General features: G+C 38.8%; 3 protein-coding genes across 9 annotated transcripts in view; 2 read left to right on the top strand and 1 right to left on the bottom strand.

Moving 5' to 3' along the window:
* Nucleotides 1-27,814, top strand: part of nmu (neuromedin U) — a 367,892-nt gene that overhangs the window by 190,423 nt on the left and 149,655 nt on the right. The window lies entirely within an intron of this gene.
* Nucleotides 14,661-18,821, top strand: l3hypdh (trans-L-3-hydroxyproline dehydratase). 3 transcript variants are annotated; one of them, XM_077220575.1, is made up of 7 exons: nucleotides 14,661-14,715; nucleotides 14,832-14,857; nucleotides 15,930-16,418; nucleotides 16,520-16,689; nucleotides 17,773-17,895; nucleotides 18,037-18,174; nucleotides 18,330-18,821. In XM_077220575.1, exons 3-7 carry the CDS (start codon nucleotides 15,938-15,940, stop codon nucleotides 18,453-18,455), a joined length of 1,038 nt encoding a protein of 345 aa, XP_077076690.1. In that variant the 5' UTR covers nucleotides 14,661-14,715; nucleotides 14,832-14,857; nucleotides 15,930-15,937; the 3' UTR covers nucleotides 18,456-18,821. The 3 variants fall into 3 exon arrangements, with proteins under 3 accessions (XP_077076690.1, XP_077076692.1, XP_077076691.1); XM_077220577.1 differs by having other exon boundaries at nucleotides 14,666-14,715; nucleotides 15,930-16,166; XM_077220576.1 differs by lacking the exon at nucleotides 14,661-14,715 and having other exon boundaries at nucleotides 14,759-14,857; nucleotides 15,930-16,166.
* The window catches only part of daam1b (dishevelled associated activator of morphogenesis 1b), an 86,482-nt gene continuing 77,470 nt past the window's right edge, over nucleotides 18,803-27,814 (bottom strand). For all 5 annotated transcript variants that reach the window (XM_077220556.1, XM_077220559.1, XM_077220557.1 and 2 more), the window contains 7 exons: nucleotides 26,166-26,254; nucleotides 25,714-25,882; nucleotides 25,518-25,625; nucleotides 23,420-23,480; nucleotides 23,217-23,348; nucleotides 20,830-21,000; nucleotides 18,803-20,093 (listed from right to left, as the gene is read on the bottom strand). In XM_077220556.1, coding sequence (XP_077076671.1) covers nucleotides 19,881-20,093; nucleotides 20,830-21,000; nucleotides 23,217-23,348; nucleotides 23,420-23,480; nucleotides 25,518-25,625; nucleotides 25,714-25,882; nucleotides 26,166-26,254 — 943 coding nt within the window. In that variant the 3' untranslated portion in view covers nucleotides 18,803-19,880. The remainder of the gene's footprint in view (nucleotides 20,094-20,829; nucleotides 21,001-23,216; nucleotides 23,349-23,419; nucleotides 23,481-25,517; nucleotides 25,626-25,713; nucleotides 25,883-26,165; nucleotides 26,255-27,814) is intronic.

Here is a 27,814-nt window from a genome sequence, read left to right as displayed (position 1 = left end):
ACATAAACATCACAGCGCAGACAGCTCGCTTGCTCAACACAACCCAGTGTTACAATATGCCATAATTCCAGCCAATCAATGAGGCTGCTGTGAATGTTTTTGTTTACTTGAACTTAAATTGAAGTGTTCAAGCTATTAAACAAATTAAACATAAACATCTTCCACCATGTATTTTTCCTCTTCCACAGTCAGTGATGCAGGGAGTCTTGTGATTGGTTGTCAAGCCTGTGATTGGTTAGCAGCCTCATCTCTGATTGGCTGGAATTATGGCATATTGTAACGCTGGGTTGTTTTGAGCAAGCGAGCCGTCTGCGCTAGAGAGCGCTTATGAAAAGAGCAGGAAAGTGAAACTTTGCAAATGCGAAAGAGAACGTCTGCGCACATCCAAATACTTATTTTAAAAGCAAAATTGATTTTCGTTCGCTTAAAATATTTTCTTATCTGCGAGACGAACATTTCTCCGCAAAACTCAGGTCACGCGAAATGCCCTTTTGCACGCTCAAAATGTGATCTTGCGAGTGCAGAATTGTGACCGAAATCTAGAATCATAAACACGGGACGTGATGGTAAACTGTCCATTGTGCCAATGGATGATATGCACATGAGATTTGCCTTGATGTTGAGAGTGGCGTGGGAGCTGTACCTCTGTCATGGGAAAGATGTAAATTTCGGGACACATCATCAGTAATGTACCTTTGAATCAGGGGGTGTTTCGGCCTTTCAACACTAGACACCCTCATCAAAGGTGGCCAGCTACAGGGTGATCAAACCTGAGCTTGTGTCCCATGCCCAATCATGAAAATTGCCTGGTTGATTACATGGCGCTGCCCATGGGACTATGCAAGGCAGGAGTCGTCCTCTTCCCTGAGTCAAGCCTAAGGCTGACCGCATACCTTGTTCAGCCTCCTCATGGAGGGTTGTGACATGGGTTCTCAAGTGGGTTATAGGGTGGGGGGATTAGTGAGTGGGTTATGATGATGCTCTTTGAACCCAACAAGGGTCCTTCCTCTTAATCCATATCCACTGGCTACTTCTTTCGGCCGCTTCATAGATTGATCTAATTGTTTGTCGCAGAGCCTGTCCACGGATGCCAAGGTCTTTCAGTAGTAGGATGGTAGAAGAAGCCACAAAACCTCTGCATCCCACTTCAACCGGATAGACTTTCTCTTTCCATCCTCGTTGTTTAGCGTCTGCTGCCAGTTCTGTATAGCGCAGTTTCTTGCGTTCATAGTCCTCATCCGTTGAATTCTCCCATGGGACTGTGAGCTCAGTGAGGTAAACAGACTTCAATGAAGGGGACCAGAGAACCAAATCTGGCCTATAAGGGTGGTGACTGCAATCTCAGGTGGAAAGATTAGTTGCTGGCCTATATCGACTAGCATCTTCCAGTCCCGGGCCATGGCCAGCTGTCCAGCTTCTGGTTTAGTAGGGGGATGGTTGGGCTTTTTCTGTCCCTCTCGGATGAAGGTTGGGGCCGTGATGGACTTGATTGCTCTCAGGGGCAAGGAGTTGGTGGTATTCCTCTGGCTCTCAAGAGCTGCTGCCAGACTCTTGATGACCTGGTTGTGTCTCCAGGTGCAGCGACCTTGTGTGAGGCTGGTCTTACAACCGACCAAGATGTGCTTAAGAGTCGCTGGAGTTGGGCAGAGGGCACAGGTTGGGTCCTCCCCCTTACCACTGGTGGAGGTTTTTTGGAGATGGGAGCACATCATAGGTGGCTCTGATGATGAAGCTGATGTTGCTTGCCTCCATTTCCCAGAGCTCCCTCCAGCTAAGCTTTCTCCTCTCGAGGCCTTCCCACCTCATCCATTGTCCCTGCTTGGCAAGAGAGACAGCCTTTGCACTTCTTACCGCCTCCTCCTGACGGCGCACCTCCTCGACCACCATTTTCCTCCTCTCTGATGTTGAGGCCTTACGCCAAGTTGGCTTACTTGCCGTAAGGCCAAGGCCTCCTCTTCCCAACTGGACGTGCCCTACAATGTCGCTGTGCCTCAGGGCTGACGTAGCTTGCTGCACTGCGTCAGATGGTGTCCATTTCCGTCCAGTTAACAGAGATGGAACGGCATTGCTTATGGTCTGGTCTCTGGAGTCTTTCAAAGTCATCTGGAGTCTCACTTTAGAACACTTGTACTCTTCGGTGAGGCTCGTGATAGGAAGTTCAAGGACCCCTTTGCCGTAGAGGCTGATGTTAGTCAGAGAGCGTGGGACGCCAAGCCATTTCTTCACGTATGAAGTCATGGTTCGCTCCATCTTCTCCACAGTTGTTATTGGGAGCTCGTAAATAGTGAGTGGCCACATTACCCGAGGGAGAAGTCCAAATTGCAGGCACCAGAGCTTGAGCTTCCCTGGCAGAAGGGTACTGTTGATGTTTTCTAGACTGTTGGTAATGTCCTGCCTTACTTGCTGCACTTGGTCTTTGTCCCTGAGGCTTGCATTGCACCATCTACCCAGGCTTTTGATAGGTTGCTCAGACACTGTTGGTATTGGGCCATCACCAATGCAGACTCTTTAAGCTGTCCCTAACCCCATACTAATGCAGCCTAGGGTGCTTCTCAATTCTTATTTGTGCATACTCGTTTCCTTTCCTCGCGTCTCAGCTCCACCCCCTGTAGGATGCGAGGGAAGGCTGCAAGGAAAGAAAATGAGGACGGAGGAATCGAATGAAAGCTTTTTTATAAATTGGAATACTTGATCATTCCAGCATCACTTCATATCGTCATCAGCTGCGCTCAAAGGATCTGCCCTTATGCTGTATTAATTAGGTTATTTAAAGAAAGCAAGATACCCTGTTGAAATATGTGAGATGTGTTGTTATGTTGTTTATATGCAAGGGTGAAGTATAAATTAAAATTATTGTGACCGTCGTGAAGGGGGAGGAGAACAAAACAACAAAAAACAAAGAGAAAATCACTCACTGCTCTGAGAACTTTAATATCTTTAATAAGTATCAATTATACAGTGACGTCTATGTAGTGTTTTATTTTTATATTTGTTCATTTAATTTCTTTCTTAAATGCTTCTGTTACACCTGTAGCAGAAAAAATAAAGCACTTTTTATTTCATTTGTATGTTGTGTAAATATAGCCTAATGTGTATCTTTGTTCTTATCTTTTAATAGCTTATCAAAGAAAATAATGAAAAAGATTTTTATCTTTGCCACTTTGGCCTAGATGTCTGCCATTCTTGTTTTATTTCATATTTTGTTACCTTGTTTGGTTTTGTTTTTAAAATAGGGACATTAGTTTGGCTGTAATGCTCAGAATCAGAATCAGAATCAGAAAGAGCTTTATTGCCAAGTGTTCTTGCACACACAAGGAATTTGTTTTGGTACTGAAGCTTCCAGTGGACATATACAAATACAAAAAAGAAACAAAACTACAAATTATTAGAATAAAAAATATAAATATATGAGAATAAAAGTATCACAGTTGGGTTTAGTCAGAATAGACATTTTCAGATTTACAGATTATGAACATATTTACAGTGTTTTGAATATTATAAATAAATAAATCTACATATAAGTATCACCTGAGTTGTAGGATATTGCACTAAACAGTGGGAGTATTGCACTTAAAGGCATATGCCTTGGGAGGTGTGTTAACTGTTCTGAAGGGAAATGGCCTGTGGGAAGAAACTGTTCCTGTGCCGAGATGTTCTAGTGCCAGTGATCTGAGTCGCCATCTGGACGGTAACAGTTCAAACAGGAGGTGTCCAGGGTGAGTGGAGTCTGTGATGTTTTTACCTGCTCTCTTCCTCACTCTGGAAGAGTACAGGTCCTGGAGGTTTGGCAGGGGGGCACCAATGATCCTCTCCGCAGTCCGGACTGTCCGTTGTAGTCTCCTGATGTCTGATTTGGTAGCTGAACCAAAACAGACAGTGATGGACGTGCATAAAACAGACTCAATGACGGCTGAGTAGAACTGAATCGGCAGCTCCTGTGGAAGGTTGAACTTCCTCAGTTGGCGAAGGAAGTACAGTCTCTGCTGGGCTTTTTTCACAACGGAGTAAATGTGATTATCCCACTTCAGGTCCTGAGAGATGATAGTGCCCAGGAACCTGAATGACTCCACTGCTTCCACAGTGCTGTTCATGATGGTGACTGGGGGGAGTGCTGGGCTGTTCCTCCTGAAGTCCACGATCATCTCCACTGTTTTGAGCGTGTTCAGCTCAAGGTTGTTATAACTGGACCAGACAGCCAGCTGTTCAACCTCCAGTCTGTAAGCAGACTTGTCACCGTTTTGGATGAGACCGATGACAGTGGTGTTGTCTGCAAATTTCAGGAGCTTGACAGTGGGGTCTTTAGAAGTGCAGTCATTAGTGTACAGGGAGAAGAGCAATGGGGAGAGAACGCACCCTTGGGGGGCGCCAGTGCTGGTGGTGAGAGTCCTGGATGTGTGTTTCCCCAGTCTCACTCACTGCTGCCGGTCCGTCAGGAAGCTGGAGATCCACTGACAGATCGAGGATGGTATGGAGAGCTGGGTCAGTTTGGCTGTGAGAAGATCAGGCATGATGGTATTGAAGGCCGAACTGAAGTCCACAAATAAGATCCTTGCATAAGTCCCAGGTCTGTCGAGATGTTGCAGGATATAATGCAGTCCCATGTTGACTGCATCATCCACAGACCTGTTTGCTCTGTAAGCAAACTGAAAGGGATCCAGCAGGGGTCCAGTGATGTCCTTCAGGTGGGCCAACACCAGTCTTTCAAACTACTTCATGACCACAGATGTGAGAGCTACAGGTCTGTAGTCATTAAGTCCAGTGATTTTGGGTTTTTTGGGGACCGGAATGATAGTGGAGCGCTTGAAGCAGCAGGGAACTTCACACTGCTCCAATGATCTGTCGAAGATCTGCGTGAAGACCGGGGCCAGTTGGTCAGCGCAGGCTTTTAGACAAGCAGATGAGATGCCGTCTGGGCCTGAGGCTTTCCTAATGCTCAGTCACTTGCAAAATTGTAAAACCAACATGAAAAAGAATCATGCTAAAATCGTGAATCTTGATTTTCTTGAAGAACAATCGTGATATTATATTTTTGCCACAATGTCACAATGGGTGAGAAAGTTTCAGCTAAAATTAAAAGAAAAAAAGGATCAGCCTCGTGGTTCCATCCCAAAGAGGCACAAAATCACTTTCACAGACCTTTACCTCGACTGTTCCAAGTGGAATTACCTGCCATTTTCAAGAAATGGCTGAAGACTGTAAAACATGTAAACATACTACGTGTCCTGCGCTTGTTGTGGTTTGAGAGGGCAGGTAGCAGGTAACAGTGTACAAACTGCAGAAAAGACCTTTGTTTAGAGTCTCTTTGCGATGAGCGCTGCATTGTCTTTGGCGTCCTGTCTGCAGCACCTCTTAAGGTCAATGCTGATATATGCATATATATACCTTATACATTAGGCTGAAACTGGCACTGTGCAATTTTTACTACACCAGTGCAAGGATGGGCAACTTCGGTCTGGAGGGATACTGTCCTGCAGAATTCAGCTCAAACCCTGATAAAAACCCACCTGCCTGTAGCTTTCTAGTAATCCTGAAGACATTCATCAGCTGGTTCAGGGGCCTGTTTCAGAAAGGAGGTTAAGTGAAAACTCTGAGTATGTTAACCCTGAATTGAGGGAAACTCTGGGTTTTCTGTTTCGGAATGGGAGGTAGGTCAAACCTGAGAAAGAAGGTAAGTCAAGTCTGTTTCTGAAAGAGAGGTAACTTATACTCAGAGTCAGTTACCATGGTAACTTACTCTGTGAACCTAACCTGGTCGGGAGCAGGTTTACTTCCGTAAACCCAGAGTTTATTTCGGTCTCCTCCCCTTTTTTTTAAAGAGGAAGCAGTGTTTAAACACCTCATTCATTCTTTCGGTACATTTATTCATTGCTGTTTTTTCCCCCAATTTTTTTAATAAGATGTATTATGACTTCTTAACTGGCAACTGAAAATACAGTAGATTAGTGTTACATCATGTAGTTCTAAACAAATTCTACAGAATTAAACTGGAATTCACTGAAAATCATTGAACTGTATTCATCTGTGCACCAGAAGTTGATGGACCTTCCTCCTGCTGTTCTTCCACACTCTGGGGACGGGGGAGAGATAAAAATATCCGTTTATACTTAGATATAAACTTAGACTCTATAGGCTACTACACATAAATAATGTGAAGAAATGTGAATGTGTAGATTGTTTGATGTGTAGACACATAATATTAACATTTCCTCTGTAGGCCTCTCTGTGGCAGCAGAAACTGTTTCTTCATCCTCATCGTCCTGTGAAGATGAGCATTTGGTTGAGCATATTTTATAATACTATTTGTCATAATTTCTGGTGTATTGAGAAGGCTACTTACAACTGTCTGGGGTTCTGTTGGGACAGGAGGCTCCAAAAGACAGATATTACCATCAGAATCTGTTGGGAGCAATAAAAAACCCAACCCAAACTGAAATATATGGACATATCAAAAACAGCCTATATAAAAAATAACACGTATGCAGAGCTCTTACATATTATGAAGGCACTTGAATCTTCGGAGTGACTGGCTCTGATGAAGTCCCTCCAGGAATTCCCTCAGCCATTGGCCTTCCAGCGCTCAGGCTCAGGGCCATCTCCATCTCCTCTGCATCTCCATCTCCATCTCCTCTGCATCTCCATCTCCTCTGCATCTCCATCTCCATATTTGCGAGCCTCTTCCTTCTTTCTGTTGGCGGAGTAAAAGACAAATGAGAATGAACATTTAATTGTGTTAATTAGACCTATGTCAAAAATGCTGCTGCACTGATGGACACTTTAGTTATTGAATATGTCAAATGTTTGTAAAGTCAGGTAGCCTACATCCATGATATGCCCAAGCCTTACCTGACTGAATTATGTTTTTATATTTCATTTTCAGCCGCTGCTATGTTCTTTTAAATGCCTGCAGGATTGCACCTACATGAAAATTAAAATTAGGTTGAATAACATACTGTTCTTCCAGTTTCACCTCTGATATTATAACAGTTGGGCAAGTTACTCTAAAATAGTTATTAATTACTAACTACAAATGACATCTTCAACAGTGTAATTAGATTAATGTAATAATTAGTATCTCTAGAAAGTATTGGTCTACTTATTACTAATTACTTTATAAATCCCATATCAACCTCAACCAATTGAACAATACAAAAAGAGAATAGAAAGTGCACTTTTAAAGCTATTAAATTAACAATATACAATTGCATGAATTATTCTTGAATTGACCAAAGTGTGTAGAGGGAGGTTAAATAAAAAATATACCTTTAAAAAAATGTTATGTAAAATCCACTGTTGTTTTATACAGAATTGATCTATAGTCTATGCAGTATTTAATGCAATGACATCATATTTTACTTTATATTACAGAAGAATTAAGAGTAATCCCTTTAATTAAATTACTGTATTTAGATTACTTGGTAATTACACCCAACACTGTATAACAGTAATTAAAATGTAAACTTACGCATTGACTCGAGCAACTATTTTCTCCCAAACTAACTCTCTCGATCGCCGCTGATGCCTTGGTTGCTTAAAAAAAATGCTTGTGTACTGCTGGTGAGAAATATGCAGACCTCTTTTTGTCTGGCGCTGTTGCCATGGTGACTCATAATATCTGCGCTGCATTGATAATGGCTTTTTAATGTTGTGGTGCAAGCGCTTAACTCTGAGTCAGTCAACTTAGAGTTGATTGAACTTACTCATTTCAGCTGTTCTGAAACCGAAAACTCAGAGTTTCCCATCTCAGGGTAAGTCAACTCAGAGTTCAAGTTTTAACTCAGAGTTGGTTGAACCTCCTTATTGAAACGGGCCCCAGGTGTGTTTGATTAGGGTTGAAGCTCAACTCTGTAGGAAAGTGACCGAAGTTGCCCATACGACACTGATTTGATCAACCTCAGCTGTGTTGTATTAGTACCTGGATACTGGACAGATGTGTCTGACTGGAGGAAGAAAGAGGTTAATCTGAAAGTGTTTCCTTGAGCCATATCCCATCTGAATAGCGTTATTGGCATCAGGAAGTCCTGGTTGGCAAAGGGATTCAGAAACCAACCGTGGCACTTAATAGCCTAAAACTGGCTGACCCTGCAGAAGTTAGATAGTTTTGAGCGGATACTGTGGTGGCAAACAATTTTACATCACTGAATAAGAGACAAACATGTACCAATTGTCTTTAAAGGTTATTTATTTTCTTGCAAGAAAAGGCCAGCGGTCATAAAGTCATACAGAATGGCTGCAGAATGTGACAAAGAAGGGAGGGCATCCTTTCTTCTTTATAGTTGACTCCCTCTATGTCATCATGAACAACATGTCCCATAACTAACACATTGTTGCATCCTACTACTAATGTGTAAAAGGCCCTTTGTCTCAGTCATACAGAGTCACACATTACTTTTTGTCAAGTCACGTATACAAGGTCATGCACATACATACACATATAAGGGTTAGTAGTTCTTTGTTCCATCAGTGTAGCAGAGAATCATGGGACTCCACATGCAATCCTCGTGCATTTTACTACCTTAATCTAATTACTATGAATATAAGAAAATGGACATATATAGAACATATTAAATTGCTTCCACAATACAATGCTGCCAGGCCTGGTGAATTATTAATGATTTGTCTGGTCAGTTAATTGAAAAATGTTGGCTGTTGTTTACAGCATATTTCTTACCTTAATACTGCATTTGTTTTGCTCATACAGCTAAAACTGCCATTCACACATCAGCAATAAAATAATGCAAATCAAGAGAATTCTACGGAGCCCCTAAAGGGACCTGTGCAAAAATAAAAAAATTAAGACTATCGCGTGCGCACGAGAAACTATCGCGTGCGCAGGAGATACTATCGCGTGGGCACGATATACTATCGCGTGCGCACGAGAAACTTTCAAACATTACAATTTCCGGTTTGCGTTATAGCATCATTAATGCAAATGTGGAACTAGGAATGATATGTACGGAGCTCATTTTTCATCAATAATCGCAGATCACTACGGAGCCCCTAAAGGGACCTGTGCAAAAATAAAAAAAGTAAGACTATCGCGTGCGCACGAGAAACTTTCGCGTGGGCACGAGAAACTATCGCGTGCGCACGAGAAACTTTCGCGTGGGCACGAGAAACTATCGCGTGCCCACGAGAAACTATCGCGTGCGCACGAGAAACGTATCTCGTGCGCACGCGATAGTTTCTCGTGCGCACGCGATACAATTTCCGGTTTGGGTACAATTTGCGTCACTGTCATTACTATGAGGAAAACAAGAGCATGGATGTGGATGCGCATGAATGAATCGAAATCTATTTTAAATTAGGACTTCTTTACAAAGACATAGTTTCTGTTCTTGCATTTCGACACAGATATATAATCACTGAGCGACATTTAAAACGCATATTGAGGTCTAGAAGTCTGTTTCGACGGAAAGGGTACTCAAATATTGAAGACGCGATTGTATTTATTCAGCATCAACTCCAAAACTTCAGGTCAGCTCCATGGATACAGGTGGATTCATGCAAAGTGTAAAGAAAAATGGATTGCATATCAGAAAAGAACATGTTCGCTTCATTTTGAGCTCGTTAGATCCTGGTGGTGTTTATAGTTTGTCTTCATTAATGTTACAAGTCAGTCAATTATATTCAATTAAATATCCTGTTAAACAATGTTTGAGAGCCGTTTAGCGCTTCGACTTCGACTTTAGAAATGTTTTCTAAACAAAAACAATGTTTGTACATTGCAGGTTAAATTAAATACCCTGTTAAACAATGTGTTTGAGAGCCATTTAGCTCTTCGACTTTGACTTTAGAAATGTTTTCTAAACAAAAACAATGTTTATACATTTCAGGTAAACAGTAATGAAAATATATTCCTGTGAAATAAATAAAACAGAGTTTCTTTTGCACTGTAATTTTAATTCATTCAATATATATTGCCGTTTTTTCTTTCTCTTTGTTTTCTTTTTTACAATTTATTATAATGAAGAAAAACATGAGTTTGAGTAGCCATGTTTGTAAACATCGTTAGATGATGTCATCAGTACATTGTCTGTGTTAAAATATAATAATCAATAAAACAAATATCAAACAAGTATCAAATATCCTTTAAACAAGGTGCCACCACCCCCTTTATTTATCTACACCCTGAGCGCAGGTTACAATAAGGTCAATAACTCACTCCTTAGATGCAAGTATAAGTCTATTGCTTGGTACGAGTCTTTTAGAAGCTCAAAGTGAGCTTCTATCATAAGAGTATTGCAAATCTCATAGACATCACTGTCACATGGTATAGACGATCGAAATGAGCATTCTGTCTTGCACAGCTGTAGGTCTCCTGTGTCCACCGGCGACATGTAGTTCTCCGTTCTATAGAGCTCTGGGAATAAGTACATCACATTGGGTCTACCGCTTGGCACTCGATTGTTCTTTGAAGGTCTTATTACATGTGCATCCCACACACGTGCGGTTTCATCCAATTCATCCTGCAATACAAATATAAATTTTAGATAAAGGTTTGAAACGAAGTTATTCAAACTGCAATTGGTATATCATTTTTAATCTGTAGTGGCATTTTTCAATGTAGAATGATTTTTTAAAATGCTGCTTAATTATTAAATGGAGTGCTTTGTTAAACCGAGGGAACAGTTTGAGAATTTGTGAGTACGGTTTATAAACTGATCGTATACAGATTACAAAACCGTCCCCACAGATTGTTTTTTTTTTTTTCTCCCACAGGTGACTTCCCGGGCTCCGTAGTTTCTCAATTGTAGCGGGTATGAGGTGAACCTACACTGAGTGCGTGGAGGCCCCAGGCAAAATTAATCAACGAGGCCCTTTTTAAATAAATAAAAATATTTTAAATATATAAATAAATATATAAATAAATATATATATATATATATATATATATATATATATATATATATATATATATATATATATATATATATATATATTAGTGGTGGGCCGTTATCGGCGTTAACGAATGTATAATGTAGAGAATACTTACGAAAATGGAGAGAAAATATAAATCGGGCGCATTAAAAAGAAAAGAACGAGATAGTCTTTGTTTTATTTAACATAAGCTTACTTGGCTCAACAAGTGACACATTATTACATATGCATTCATCAGATATTTTACGTTTTTTTTACGGTTTTAATTTTAAAATGACTTGGTAGCAGAGGGCCGCATGATAAAGCTCCGCCCCCACTGTACTGAGAGTCTGTCTCCGCCCCTGCCCATATTACAAACTACCTGCGAGGTTATTTATTTGGGTAGCACACATATTATGAATGCCTTCGTCAGAATTCAAATGAGCCATTTTAATCTAGATTAATTCCAAGATTACAGTGAGATTAATCTAGATTAAAAAAATGAATCTATGCCCACCACTAATATATATATATATATATATATATATATATATATATATATATATAGGCTATATGAATAGCATATAATATTTTTTTGTTAATATATCTTCATTAGGCTTACCTGATATAACTACAAAATACTAAAAGTAGTCAAAACGCATCTAACGCATCTAATAAGTTATTGATTTTTTACAACATTGTGCTTAATTAACGAAATGTCAATCTTCATCTTTATAACAGAAGAGATACAATAGAATAATCTTCAAGATACAGTACAATCTTCACATGCAGGGCTTGACATTAACTTTTTTGCTCACCAGCCACTGTGGCTAGTGGTTTTTCAAAGTTACTAGCCACTCCGCATTTTCACTGGCCACAATTTTGACATCGATACCATAGGGAAAAACTGCCATATTTTTAATATTATCTCATTATTTGGCAGGAGTTCCGCAAGAAATGCCCAATACATGGCTGGTTTTCGTGCACGTCAGCAATTCATTGACAGATATTTTTGAATTCATCCTTATTTTGCCCAGTCTTTAAAGCATATTTCCCACATTACTTCTTTTATGATTTTTTTTTGTGTTCATTCATTTAATTTAGATGTGTATTTCTATTTTTTCTTCCCTTTTTAATTATTTCATTTATAAATTCATTTAAACAAAACACGATTACAATAAAGTGTACAATAAAGTAGGGCTGCACGATTATGACCAAAAATCATAATTGTCGATTATTGCCTTGAAATTGTAATTGCGATTATTAATTACATTATCAATATTTACATTGAATGATATTTTGAACAGCTTTATGCCATTGTTTGAAGCGACTGCATGCCATATTGTTATATCAAAATAAACCAATTGAAAACTCCTCCTGAAACATTTTCATTGCTTTTCTATAGCATTAAGCCTCAAATGTCAAATATTTAAACAAACCAAACCAAAGTAAAAATATTCATGGTATTATAATGTTACACTAACTAAAATTAAAACAATGGGGAAAAGACCCTTAAGATAAGCTAGAAAGAAAGAAAAACACATCTTAAGCACACAGTAAAATGTAAGTGGACTTTTTGTAATTGTGCCTTTGAAAGATTACATAATTGTGGCATCCATAATTGTGATCGCGATTACAAATTCGATTCATTGTGCAGCCTTACAATAAAGTACAATCAAAACCTTATATTATACTCACGTTGCAGTGTAATCTGTTAAATCTAGATAAAAAGTGTAATCTGCCGGTTGTCCTGCAATAATAAACTAGTGTTTAAAATGTTTAAAATGTGTCGGCTGCAAACATATCTTCATACATAGCCTATCCGTTTAAAAGTGGACATTTCAAGCTTTATATAGGTAGGCGCTCCAGTTCACGGAGATCATGAAAAGCGCGCCCGATTGTTTTATTTTATTTTACAAAAGCACAACGTTTTCTTGTTATTGTGAGTTTACACAAAAAAGTAGTTGCAAATGATGTATTATTCTTTTCTGTATGACCACAAATTGAGTAGGCCTATTTGAAGTTGTTTCCACTGTTCTGTTGATAGGAAAATGCAAGTGTTCACGCCGACGCCTCCATCCGTGCCGCATGCAGCGGGCGCTCAACACACTCCGCACAAACCTTTGGATACATACTGTAGGCGTCAAAATCTTGTGTTTACTTGTGATAATCTTTATTATGAATAATAACATGAATGCGCGATGCTTTGGAAAAAGAGAACCAAATGTTTTGATAAGTAGCTAAATTAGGCTATACAAAACAACATCGTTAACTTTAAAAGGAAAAGTAGCCATAGACCTTCTCAACTCACCTGAATAATTCCAAAGAAACAGAATCGGATGAGATTTTTATCCAAAAATCCCCCGTCGAACAATCCTCTGTCCTTGAGGTCACCAAACAAAGAGATGAAAAATTCCATGCATTCTTTCCTGAGAAATCCCCACCAACTCTCTATTCGCTGGTTGGCTATGCTTGCACCTTCTATGTAGCAGTCAATATTAGATTCCTGTAAAATGTTGCGTCTGAGGAAACGCTGGAAGTCTCTCACGTGCCCATTCTCTGTGCCACAGTCGCCTCTAATGATTCTAGGGCAGCCACCTGAACTCTCCACTGTTTCCATGTAATATCCTCCGATGACCTTCGGGTCACTGCTTGTTGTGTACGCATTCAGCCAAATGATCTTTCTTGAAAAACCGTCAATACAGCCGTTTATGCAAATACCATATGGCTTCAGTTTGTCATAAGAATCAAAGTGCCAGATGTAATTTGGTCCTTTTGCAAAATAGTTACGCCGATGGAGACGTCGGGCTTTTCTGCATTCTTCACCACCAGGATCTAACGAGCTCAAAATGAAGCGAACATGTTCTTTTCTGATATGCAATCCATTTTCTTTACACTTTGCATGCATCCACCTGTATCCATGGAGCTGACCTGAAGTTTGGAGTTGATGCTGAATAAATACAATCGAGTCTTCAATATTTGAGTACCCTTTCCGTCGAAACAGACTTCTAGACCTCAATATGCGTTTTAAATGTCGCTCAGTGATTATATATCTGTGTCGAAATGCAAGAACAGAAACTATGTCTTTGTAAAGAAGTCCTAATTTAAAATAGATTTCGATTAATTCATGCGCATCCACATCATGCTCTTGTTTTCCTCATAGTAATGACAGTGACGCAAATTGTACCCAAACCGGAAATTGTATCGCGTGCGCACGAGAAACTATCTCGTGCGCACGAGATACGTTTCTCGTGCGCACGCGATAGTTTCTCGTGGGCACGCGATAGTTTCTCGTGCCCTCGCGAAAGTTTCTCGTGCGCACGCGATAGTTTCTCGTGCCCACGCGATAGTTTCTCGTGCCCACGCGAAAGTTTCTCGTGCGCACGCCATATGTTTCTCGTGCGCACGCGATAGTCTTACTTTTTTTATTTTTGCACAGGTCCCTTTAGGGGCTCCGTAGAATTCAGCTTTATCATCACAGAAAAAAAAAAAAAAAAAAAAAAAATATATATATATATATATATATATATATATATATATATATATACATATATATATATATATATATATATATATATATATATATATATGTGTGTGTGTGTATATATTGCATGCAAGACTCTTTAATGGTAGTGATAGCCTACATATAATCTAGTATGATATGCTTTGTGATAATTTAATGTAACCGTCACTGTTCTTTGTTTTGCCTTTTTTATTTGTAGGCGAATTATTATCTTTGACTTGCGAACAAATTATTATCTTTAACTCCTCCAGGCCACAGAGAGGCAATAAAGAGCCACTGCACATTGAAATTTGGAAAAGCAAAACTAAAAGAAAGTGGTAAAAAAGAGCAGATTTGTAAGAGTTGTTCCATTTAAGTCTCACATTTCAGTTTTTTAATAAACAGTCGTAAAAACATTCGATAATATTTCCGACGACGTGTTTACTAAACTTTCTTTCTTTATCATAAGTAGCCTATCAACTGTGCAAAGCTGTGACGGTAGGATGCTTTCTGCTTAATTCATATCTCAAATTATTTCAGTAAAACTAGCGCTGGACAACTGTGTTACTGTGTATTTCTGCATAAAGTCTTTAGGATTAGGGTACATGGGGGCTAAGTTCCCCTTTAAGGAAAATCTGTTTGTTTATGGTCCCAAAAAATATCATGAAGATTAAACAACATGATTTTTTAAATTTTATTATTATTATTATTGATGCATGGACAATCCTTAGAGCTAGTACTAAAATCGTATAGCCGCAGTATCATATTAGTATCATATTCCACCGACAGCTTGGATGTTACCAGAAAGACATATAGTCTACATTTGAGTGTCAATGCAGATTCAAAGCAATAGCTTGTTGTTACAGTTTGTCGAATACAACATTTTTACATTCGTTGTAAGAGGATTACTACTAAAATAACACTTAGCAATTTGACAGTACGGTTTTGATTACTGTACGTTGAGAGTCCATTACAACATCATAATATGTTTAGTAAATGTAACTCTTCAGTATTGAGTTATCTTTACAATGTCACCCCTTTAGCTTTACTGTAACAATTTATTTTTTAAGCTTATTGATTTTTTTTTTTAAAAAATGTAGAATTATGTCATATTTTTCAAAAGTTTTTTTTATATATAGGCCTACTTGGTGGCACTAAACGAAAAACGGCACTGCCTTTTGTCTTAAAATTCATGTGACAGTTCTCATTAGCATAAATCTGCAACATTTCAAAAAATAATTGCATGTTAAATCAAAGTACCCTAAAAAAGATGGATCAGAAAGATACAGTTGCTTCTTGAACTAAGGGAGATAACTTTTTTAAATGTATTTAAAGCTTGTGTTAAAAAATATTTCTTGACTTTAGCTTTTGAGAGGTTGGGACTGTATCTGTATTAATAAGTTGCATGTTTTTATGTGTTGCTTGATTTTATGGTGCTGATTGTCCAGCACTTTGGTATGCAGGTGCAGTTGTAAAGTGCTTTATAAATAAATTATTGTAAGCAAATAAGTTTTAAGACTATTGCAAATCTTTTTTTCATTATGCATTCATTAATTTATTTTTACTACAGAGTGATCTATGGAGTTCCCAAAGCTGCCCCCTCACTCCGGGTCTGTTTTATCAGTAGTGGACATGCACACAGGCGGAGAGCCGCTGCGCATTATCCTGAGCGGGTTTCCAGAAGTGAAGGGTGACACCATCCTTGCCAAACGTCGTTATGTGAGAGAGCATCTCGATCATCTTCGCAAGGTCTTAATGTTTGAGCCCCGTGGTCACTATGATATGTACGGAGCCCTTCTGGTCAAAAGTGAGTTAGCAGAGGCTGATCTCGGCATCTTGTTCATGCACAATGAAGGGTATAGCACCATGTGTGGCCACGCTGTCATTGCGCTCGGGCGCTTTGCGGTGGATTATGGTTTGATTAAAGAGCCCACTTCACCCGAGACGCAGATAAACATACACTGCCCCTGTGGCTTAGTGAAGGCCTTTACACAATATTCCAATGGGATAACTGGAGCTGTCCGATTTCTCAGTGTGCCAGCCTTTGCTTTCGCTACAGGTGACAACTATGATCAGAACATGGCAATGGAATCATAAAATAAGTTTGAATTATATTATTCTATTAGTCAATTCAATTATTTGCCTTCCTTGTTTTTCTAGATGTGAGTGTGTCTGTACCAGGATATAAGTCCATCACTGTGGACATCAGTTATGGTGGAGCTCTTTATGCTTTTGTGAGTGCTGAGAAGTTTGGATTGGATGTCAACAAGTCCAAAACCAGAGATTTGGTGGATGCAGCCACTGCTGTGAGTGATGCGGTCAAATCCCAGGTAACTGGCCCAGTGTTGTTATTCTTAACTAAGACTAAAAATTAAAACTGAAAATATAAATATAAAAGTGGTTAATAAAGAGAACTGGTCAAATGTATCCAATCACATCAACGTGCAGGCGAGCTTTAGCATATCATCATTACTATGCCGTGAAGCAGGGGAGTCTCAAGAGAAGCCAGGTTATACCGGTATATTTTTCTGTTGATATAAAAAAATCTGGCACATTTAGCAATATAGCGGGTTAATTATGTATATGATGTATATTATGATGTTATGATGAACAATTTGACTTTCTCCACTGACGTTCAGAGTTGTTCAAAGCTTTTCTAAGGATACTGATGTAGAAAGCAGCCATCTGACTCTGAGATGGTGAACAGGAACATTGTTTGTGTAACATTAGCAACACATTATTATCTGTTTGATAACATAGTCAAGACAAAGGTTAATCATATTAATTACTGTTATGTCTGACGTTGTAGAGGGCTATACATAAATTGCATTACCATTCTGATACATGGACTTGTAGACGAGCCTGTATAATTCACTCTTCCACCTCTTCTTCTTAATCAGTTTCTGCTTCAAAGATATACCGCAGAATTAAACCAGTATTTCCAGTGTTTACTACAGTAAAGTTGAGCGAGTGGATCTCTGAGCTGCTGTGAGTGGAGGCGGGACTAATTTGCGTATTCATGGATCCACATCTACTTAATGAAGCAAGGGTGTAGAGTTACATAAGTTATTTTAAGGCATGAATAGAATTTTTCACTGGAAAAAAACAATTTAAATATGTCATTTTGGTGATCAACGATGTGTTTTAAGGGATAAAATTATTGACTACAATGGGGACTTTAAATAATCATATTTTCTAACTAATCCCAATGGGATCAAACAACATTAATCTATGAATCGAATATGGGGATACTGGATGAAATCATTTATTTATTTCTGAATTTCGGTTTCGAATAGGACCTTATTTGATTCTTTAATTACATTTAAGAAACACAAGCCTACTTTATTCCACATTGTGTTTTATTAATCTATAATTAGCATAATTTATTGGACTAATTATTGTAATGACCCTAGGTAAAGCTGCACCATCCAGTCAGTGAGGATCTAGCCTTCCTCTATGGCACAATCCTTACTGACGGCAAAGATGGTTATTCTGAAGAGCCCACGACCAATGTGTGTGTGTTTGCTGACGCGCAGGTAAAACCAGTTAAGATCCGGCTGACATGTGTTTATCAATACACAGGAAGTTCTGCTCTTCAAGACTTCATTCTAAAATGATATTAACTGGTCTTTTGCTCTTCAGTCTACGTGACAGATGTCTGTTATATGGCTTGTCAGGTGGATAGAAGCCCTACGGGATCTGGTGTCACCGCTCGTATCGCTCTTCAGTACCATAAAGGCCTGATCGCACTGAACCAGACCAGAAGCTTCCAGAGCGGAGCTACAGGATCAGTATTTACAGGAACAGCAGTAGAGGTAACTGAAGCAATTAGAACAGATTTTTATATCTCTTAATTGTTGTAAATAAATGAGGTAATATATATATATTTACGTTGCTAGTCCTAGAAATATATTTGATATGCTTGATTCTTTAACAAAATCAGTCATTTGCAGCTGTTCTGTTGTTAAAGGAGACCATGTGTGGGGACTTCAGGGCTGTGGTAGTAGAGGTCAGAGGTCATGCTCACTACAGCGGTGTGGCCAGCTTCACCCAGGAGAGTGACGACCCCCTCAGTGGAGGCTTCCTTCTGCGTTGATTTAATCCACTATCAATGTCTGCCTGATTTCAGGTACAGTTTCTGAGCTTGGGAGCACATCAATCTTGAAAATCATGACAATACTTTCAGACATTGAATATACCTTGTGCAAGGACCACTACAATTTCCCTAAGATGGAACCACATAATCAGTTCTGGTTTAAATTATATTTTTGACATCGTTTGAACTGTGAATAATGGCCACCAGGAGGCATCGTTTGACAACATTTGATCCAGCAAAAACTGAATGAACAGTGTGGTGACAGGTTTTACTAAAAAAGTATTTTCTCTGTTTTTGTTTATCATAAGACCCTATTGTGACTTAAATCGACAGCATGTAACAGTAAATACTTTTCAGATTCTTCCATTTATTCTCTTATGATTCATCTTACAATGGAAGGCTGAGTTTCTTCTTAAATTATAAAAGTCCAATGGAGGTATCTTGCACTGAAAAAGGAAACTTTGTCATACAACTAGGCTGATCATAAAAAAAACCAGGAGAGACTCCAGACAAGAAGGAAGAATGTAAGGAAGAAGAGTATTGCCTTGATCCAATTACTTACAGATCATCTTAAATATGACTACATTTCACATCCTCAAACAGAGAGTCCAACACTTGACATCAGAAACTGCATAGAGTCTGTACAATGACCGTCCACAGTGTTTAAGACACAACATCGGCACCAGAGGCCCCTAAAAATCACACCTTTAAAAAAATCATTCCCAGTCAGCCTGTACCGGATATCACAATGCAGTCAACTTTCTGAAATAAGCAACCCACAGCCCTGGTTATTGATGTCAGTAAGATTCCTTAAAAACACACTATATGTATAAAAAAACACCCTTAGTAGAAAGGGCAAAACCCTCTCTTAAAGGGGTACAGTCACTTTCAGTCAGCTTTTCAGTGACCTATATACAGACACTTGTCATTAAACCTCTTTAAATGACCATCCGTTTCCACTTTGAGAGAAAAGCAAGAAATGGAGTAGTTCACATGGGTGCCAAGAGCCATTGACGCTTCTGACGATTTGTTTTGTTACAGTAAGAAAAAAGGGGTTGACAAGAATTGCAAGTTTATGTGGTCAAATGAACGTGAGCTTCTGACTCATAACCAATCAGTAAACTCACATTTATCTCAATATCTGATAATAATCCTGGTGCTCCAGCACACTTGATGAAATTAATAATTAAATTAGGTTCATTTGGCAGCCATATTCTTAAGTTCTCTGCCTTTAGACAGGTTCCCCATTACAGTGACACAAGATAAACTGACTGTCTTTGGGTAAGCATGGTTTCCTCCGCTACCAGTGATGGTGTTTAATATGAGGAGAGGAGCTAATGAGTGTCCTCCAGACATTCACCACTGCAAGGAGGTTATTTGGTTGCAATGAATTGCGCCTCAGTGGTTGATCAGCATGACTGGCATTTAGAAGTTAAGCTTGGTAATTGGACGCTCCCTGCCGGTGTCTGATGTCTGGCTGTTAATGCGTTTGCGATTGCGCTTCATCTTTGACAGGTCTTTATCAAAAACCTCTCCAGAACGCAAAGCGGACACCAGATCGTCAAACTCTCCCCCGTCGTCCTCTCCGTTCTCTTTGGCTTTTCGAGCCTTCCTTTCTTTCTCCCTCTGCTCTTTGAGCTGTAAGACATCAAAAAAGAGGACATCATATTTAGCAGGAAATGAGTGAAGAATGAAGAGATATGGACCCGATGAGATGAGTTAAGTTGTTTTGCTTGAGCAGAGGCTGTCAGTTACTTAAGTTTTCCAGTTAAATATATAAACACACACAGGCTATTTTATTAGGTACACCTGTTCAACTGTCATTAACAATTTCACATGGCAGCATCTCAATGCATTTAGGCATGCAGGCATGGTCAAGACGATATGCTGAAGTTCAAACTGGGCATCAGAATGTGGGAGAAATGTGATTTAAGTGACTTTGAACGTAACACGTTTGTTGGTGCCAGGCGGCTGGATCTGAGTATTTCAGAAACTGATGATCTACTGGGATTGTAACGCACAACCATCTCTAGGGTTTACAGAGAATGGACCAAAAAAAAAGAAAATATCCAGTGATCGCCAGTTCTGTGGGCAAAAATGCCTTGTTGATGCCAGAGGTTAAAGAAGAATGGCCAGACTGGTTCGAGCTGATAAAAAAACAACAGTAACTCAAATATTATTATATCATTACAACCGAGGTCTGCAGAAGAGAATCTCTGAATGCACAACACGTCGAACACGAAGACACAACAAAATCTCTGAGGAATGTTTCCAGCATATTGTTGAATATATGCCACAAAAAATGGCAAGGTGCACCTAATAAAGTGGCCGGTGAGTATATTTATATAAAACTTCATGTATAAGGTTCACAGACCTGAGCCTCCATTCGTGCCCTGCGCTCCTCCTCCTCTTTGCGTCGGCGCATGTTCTCGTTCTCTTGACGAGCATCTGCAAACGACTGCAAGAACTGGTCGAATATCCCAAAGAACTCGTCTGGCTGCATCTTATCAGCCTCCTCACCGAAGTGCTTGACTGCCTTTAGGAACTGGTGAACAGAAGCACTGGTCATATGAAAGCCATTTCCTGCTCACTTTACTTTCAGAGTAGTGACATGAACATGAATCCCTCAAGAAAATCCTGAAAAAAAAAAAACTCTCTAGGCACAAACCTACTGTGGCAAAACAATAGATTTTTTTTCTTGTAACATATTTCTGTGCACTGTTTTTAAAATAATAGCTATAAATGACTAGCTTGTTTATAATTTCAAGACCATTAGTGGTTTCTGAGACTTGAAAGAAAATAAAATTGTGGTTACTGCTCCATAATGCAGCTGAGAGACAATTTTCTAGTGAATAAAAAATGTACCAAAAATATTATTTATAGGAAAAATCGTAAAAGTAACATGTTAAATATACTTAATAAATAATTTACATGTCACTGAATAATGTTCCGATACCATGGTAATATGTACAGCACAATTTTCAACAACATTCAATTTATCACAAAAAGCCATATTTGTACTTATGTCATAAAACCAATGAATGTAAGATGGAGTGACAACAGAGTAGTCAAGTGGCAAACCCATCAACTTTTTTTTTACAACAAACAAAGTGCAGTGGAGTGGGCAAACAGTAGCATAACAAACTGTGGGGGTCTAATGAAGTTCTAGTAAATGAACTGTGTGACGCACTGCTAGTTATCCGGTCACCGGTAGCAAAGCATAAAGTGGTCTTGTTAACCAAGGTTTCACCAGTGACTGATTACAGCCTAAACACAGGGGACTGGAGTCCTGCCATGGCACTGCTGTTGCCTCGTGCCGTCTCACCACAGGGGAAGAGGCCTAGCCTTCCCACAAGGCCTTTGATGTGCCTTTATCACTGCCATATGGAACAGCTCCTCCGTGAGCCTGTACGTGCCTGAGAGCCAAGGGGCATATTTTTATTTCTCCTTTGCCCTGCTTTTACATCTCTTCTTATCTGTCTCAGAGTTCAGGCAGGAGGCCTAGGTTAGGTTGGGGGGTAAAGATTTTCTGCTATAGAGTGCATACGGCATGTTATTTTGCATGACCTTTCTATCAAATGCAGTTCATACATAGGCATAAAATAAAATAAAAATGTCAACCGTCATGATGGAATAATCAAGACAAAAGAAAACTGTTTCATTGCTAATTAATATTTGAAAAACTTGAACTTTTGTTGTGCACCATGCAGGGAGAAAATGACATCATAGACAAACCCTGCGTACCCTCATGGCCGTGTATCAAGGTCAATAAGACTCTTAAAAATGTCAAAATGATTTGCAGTGTTATTGTTAACTACAACAATCATACATTTTAAAATAAATCTAAAAAAAAAAAAATATTAGTTGAAAATTTTAAAATGTCAAAGGAATTAAATAAAAATGTAACCTTGGCAACTAACTGAAATAATTTAAGTTGAGTAACTAAATTAGTGAAAGTGAAATAAAAATATATGACAAAAGCACATAAAAATACTAAAACAAACTAAACTTAACCCTAAATAATTGAAGAATAAAAGCCAATTCAAATTATTAATTATTACTCCAATTATATATAAATAATAATAAAATAACAGAGTTATTATTCTGGTTAACATTTTAGTAATTTGACCCTTTTTTGTCAAGGCAAGGTTAATTCAGGTTTTCATGTGATGTGACTCCTCAAAAACTTGATAAATAATATCTATGCATTATTAGTTTGAGATATATATATATATATATATATATATATATATATATATAATAAAAGTAACCATTTCTAACCATTTCACCAGTACATTTCTAAGAACTTTTGTGGTGGGCTGTCCCATTTATCCAAGAATTTTACATACATTCACAATCCTGTCATAAAAGCACAACATAATGAACGTGCTGCATTTTGGCTTTCAAAAACCTTGACATTTCATATTATCGTTTCCCCTCACAGGACTGGACGATAATATAAGGTGGGTGTGTGTGTGCCTCCCTCTGCACAGATGAAGCTTGCAAAAGCAGTAACAGTTGTATGTCCTTTTCCTCCTCGATGTCCTGGCCCAGGGGCCAGTGAAAGTGCCAGGGTCACAACATAGGAAGTGTTCACAGTAAGAGGTTGAAGGTCAGCTCCTGCGCGCAGCAGGACATCCAGGGTAACGGGAGCCTGTTTCTCCAGCTGGCCTTTGAAAGAAGCTCAGCTGCTCCAGGATGTGCACCTTAATGATAAACACAAACAAATACATGCAGTCCAGCACACACACACACACTCACCAGTTCTTTGGCCTCACCGAGGGAGTCCTCGACATCAGAGAAGCTGAAACTGGCCACTGTGATGAACTGGCTGACTACAGACACAAACTTGTCCCCAAACTGCTGAGGACTCTTCTTCTGGCATTCTAACTCCTGCATGAGAGAGAGCCTGTGTAGATGATTTGCTTTTAAGCTTGTGAACAGAGGTTTCATGCAGCACTTACACTCTCTACACTCTTCAAGCCACTGCGAAGATTATTGATCTCCTTCTCCAGTTCAGTCATGCTAGAAAAAAAAAACACACAGTCATAAACACTACAATCATTTTATTTTATGTGTAGTCAAGAATGCATCCTTTAAGGGGAGATCGGGGTAAGCTGTGCCACTTTTGACTTAACTTGTTCTCTAGGTAAGGAAAATTGGATGTAAACTAATATTTTAGTTAGGATGTCTGCTATAAACTGAAATATATAACATAGCGGGCATGATATATGGTGGTATATGAAAAAAAAAGAAAGTGATCCAATGACAACTAATTAGAGGTTAGTTGTGCCATGTCAAGCGGTAAGTTGAATAATTGAGGAAAATGTGAACAATATCATTCTAAATGCCCAATCCCATTCCAAACTCAGCACATTAATTTTTTCAGTAAAATAAGTTCAATACTAATAATAGATGTGTTGTGAAACAGTTTTCAACATTTTGTAATATTGTTTTTATTTAATGCTTAAACAACATGGGAGAAAGCTTACAATTATTATTATTAGTTTATTACTTAGTAATTTCTACCATTTTGGAAATGCTTCATTTAATCATTCATGACAATTTCCTATAATTTAATCTTTTTTAAGACGGTTATTTTAAAACAATTTTAAAATATACCAACAAGCATGACACATTTTTATAAATGTTTTTAATGATTATATTTTATATATAAATTAATGTAAAAATATTTTTATAATTTTATATTACCATAACATTTATTGTACCTGCAAAATTACCTACAAATTACTTTAAATTTTAAACAATTATATTAAATATGAATTAACACATAGTATACACTTATATATATATATATATATATATATATATATATATATATATAAAACATTTTTAAATATATGATACAAATGTGGCATTTTTTATTTCAATATTTTTCATATGAAAAATGATCTCTCAATCATAGTCAGCTGCATATGATGGGCCCTTTTTAAATGTATGGTCATATAAAAAAAAAAAATCAAACTTTGCTGTATTAAGGGGTGACGCATCTTACCCCATTCTCCCCTATGCCATATAACACAATTATATATTAGCCATATATGCCATACAGGCTAAACACTTTTTTCAGCCTTTTTTCCAAACCGGTTACACTGATAAGAATCACAGATATATATTACAGACATTCATCTGAACTTTAACCCCTGTGATAGCACTAACGTGACTCCATTAATAATATAATGTGTGTGAAAGGCTCTGTGTTGAGCTGAGCTATTCATAGCTGTAGAAATGACCTCTCTGTGGGACTGATAGCTGCTTGTCTTCAATCTGTGCCGCCTTTATTCCTCCCTACACACAACAGACTGAACTATCAAAGTACACAGATACATACGTGAGTGGTTATGAAAAAACCTGTCCACTCATTGTAGCTTGTGATCCTTTCAACATATTATTTTTCATTTGTAGTCTGAATAAATGACACTGACTGATTTGTCTGAGGCAAACAAGAGTCCTTTATTTCATTCTTTCCACCCCGTCAAGTGATATCACGGGCAGAATTAGTCTTGTGACTTCACTTGTGAACCGAGCATGATCACATTAGTCTCGCTGGCGCGGCAGAAAAATAAGTTTAGAGGACATTCTACTGTACATTTGTGCGGTCCCTTTAAGGCAAAGTAATGAGGAATGACTCAAAATTAGAAACTATCTTCCAAGGGGGAAAGTGTCACAAGTGTATCACTCACATCTTGGCCCATATTTGTAGGCACGCAAAACTCGAGGGGTCATGGAGTCGAGCTGTATTCACACACTCTCTGCTATGCTAGCCATGTATCTCTCTTCCACTTATATATTTCAGCACCTAGAGCCAGGAGAGCCGAGGGCCCCATTTCTTCCTACTATAATTTAGGGTTTTCCTCTGCATATGTGAGTAACCAAAAGCTTGTATGACCCACAGCATGGATTTAAGCCCAGTGGTGGGTGGGAGTGACACCGCAAAAACTATTTCCAAAATCCATTTAGCACAAGTAGACCCTACAGGCCTGTAAATCGTAAAGCCGACGAAAGAAGAGGACGCTGTAGCCCATCCGCAGCTATACCTACTTGACTTTTGCAGCTTCCGGCACATTCTGCAGCTCCTCTGAGAAGAGCATGACTTTTGAGTACTTCTTTTCCAGAATAGTGATCAGGTAGTGTAGGAGAGTGATATTCCTGCAACGGGACAAAGGCGACAATAAAAGTTTGAATATGAATCACTGTGTTATTTATTCTTCCATAACACGAAGTTAGATTTTCTCACTTGTCAATGCTGGACTTGGTGTCTGCAATCTTGTTGAGCGAAGAGATTTTGAAGCCGTATGCGTTGCCTCTCTGTCCTTTGTTCATGTAGTTGCCAAACGCCAGCACCACCTCCAGCAGCTGCTTGAGATTCCGACTGTGGAGCACCTCTTTTGAGGCCTTGATCAGTGCTGCAAAGTGAAATACAAAGAGTCACAAAAGGGGGGAAGAAAAACACTGGAACTATGTACTATATGTATACATTTAAATTACAAATCTATTAAAATTATATATGTAATTTGATATACTTTATGATAATATTTCACAATAAATAAACTAAAAATAATCAAATGTATTTTTAACCTTATTTTTTAAACGTAATTTTTCATCAGCTAAAAGACCGTTTAAATACATTTTAGAAACAGCCCTATTTTTTTGCAATGCAAATGCATTTTAAAGAGCACATGAACACACCTTCAACTTTAGGTTTAATTTCTGCAATCCGTTCAGCAAACTTCTTCTTGAAGTACAAAGACTGTAACCTCTGCTGGTAATGGTTTATTCTGTTGGAAGGACAAAGAAAAGGATTGGGTCAGGGAAAAAGTGAGAATACATCATAAATAAAAGAAAGGCCCATTAAAAAGACTGCACACTACATCACCCATAATAGATTCTAAATGAGCTGTAGAACTTTATTGTCCCGCTCAGGACACAATATGATCTGTATACACAGCATTAATGGTTCCACTGAATAAAGAGCAAACAGCCTGAACAGTGATCTGAAACTGACGCTGCTGTGTTGCATTCAGCACTCTTGTACCTTGGTGACCGCACTTGCCGAGGGCCCAAAACACAGCCTAGGGACTAAAATCTGACAACCAAGTTGATTCTTTAAAAGATTTCTCTTCCATCCTCTATACGACAAACACATCAGCCACAGCGGAGTGAAAAATTCACCAGGGTCTCATAAACAGAAAGAAAAAGCAAGCCAAGGCACCTGTGCTTTGTTTGGCTCAGCTCCTCTGTTAGAAAGTGTAAGGCAGCTGCATATCTACGATGAGATAGTACTTTAGTTACAGCAAATATTGATGCTGAATAGGATCCTCAGCCTGACCAGATCAATGTGTCACCCAGGATTCATAACCCTTTTCCTTCCTGCAGGAAATCGCATTTGCTCCTGACACTGTGTGTGTGTGTGTGTGGAAAATAATAAACAGATCTGAATAAGTCACTGTACAGTGGTGGGTGGCCGGCCTTCATGTTTCAGATATTCATCACACACAACGTACTAGGCCAACATCATGAAAGAATCCATGCCAATCAGCAACAGGGCCTTTTATGGGTATCGTCACTTCATGCGATTTTCAATTCCTGCGCTATATGCAAATTTAACAGAATACAAGCAAAGACTATAGAATTACACAAGACTCGTCATTTGTATTGTTTTGAATGGGTAAAAGTGCAACGCTCTTGCACTTTTGGCGGAATAAGTCCCGCCTTCTAAATAAGAGCCAATCGCTGATTGGTAAAGTCATCTCGTCACTGCAGCTGCAGAAGCTCCCGTTCCTATAGAAACAGTTGGACTGTGCATTGTCAAATAGAGTGTGTAGAAACAAAATGAGACAGTTGTTGTCATTTTTTCATCAGTAATTTCAAATAGGAAATTTAATCGTAAGTTTGGCGAACAGTTTTGGACAATTTGATGTTTCCCCATTCAAAGTGAAAGGAGCTGCACTTGAATATCCGAGAGGCGTTTCAAAGATGGCCGCCGAATAAAATGACTTGTCTTAAAGGGACTTTGGTACAAGTCAATGAAAGCAACAAATATGAGCTGCAATTAATTTATCATCAACTAATTTCAAAGACCGCAATAGGAGAGAAAGCAGCATCAGCACTGGTAAGATCTTTTAGTCTCGCTACTTTTAAAGAAGATGATTGTGTGTTGAGTTTCAGGATGCGTCGCCGAACTCATTTGCGGCAGTTTGCGCGTCAGCTTGCTGAAGAGAACGGCAACTCATCTGTGGCAGGTCATATCTGTGTTACAGTAGCGCTGTCATATGTGACTACCGAGAGCCTGTAGCCTATAACACGCTCTCACACGTAAATTTTTGCACCATTTTGGG

Source organism: Siphateles boraxobius, unplaced genomic scaffold (assembly GCF_051911475.1).
Source record: "Siphateles boraxobius isolate OS27281-9 unplaced genomic scaffold, OSU_SipBor_1 8, whole genome shotgun sequence".
NCBI lineage: Eukaryota > Metazoa > Chordata > Actinopteri > Cypriniformes > Leuciscidae > Siphateles > Siphateles boraxobius.
The sequence above is the reverse complement of the archived record's forward strand: the minus strand, read 5'-3'. Positions and strand labels throughout refer to the sequence as shown.

Excerpts from the sequence above, each read along its gene's own strand:
- l3hypdh (XM_077220575.1), top strand. The coding sequence starts at position 15,938 with ATGGAGTTCCCAAAGCTGCCCCCTCACTCCGGGTCTGTTTTATCAGTA. Across the intron at positions 16,419-16,519 it reads AGCCTTTGCTTTCGCTACAG|ATGTGAGTGTGTCTGTACCA; the intron begins GTGACAACTATG and ends TTGTTTTTCTAG. Across the intron at positions 17,896-18,036 it reads GTGTGTTTGCTGACGCGCAG|GTGGATAGAAGCCCTACGGG; the intron begins GTAAAACCAGTT and ends ATGGCTTGTCAG.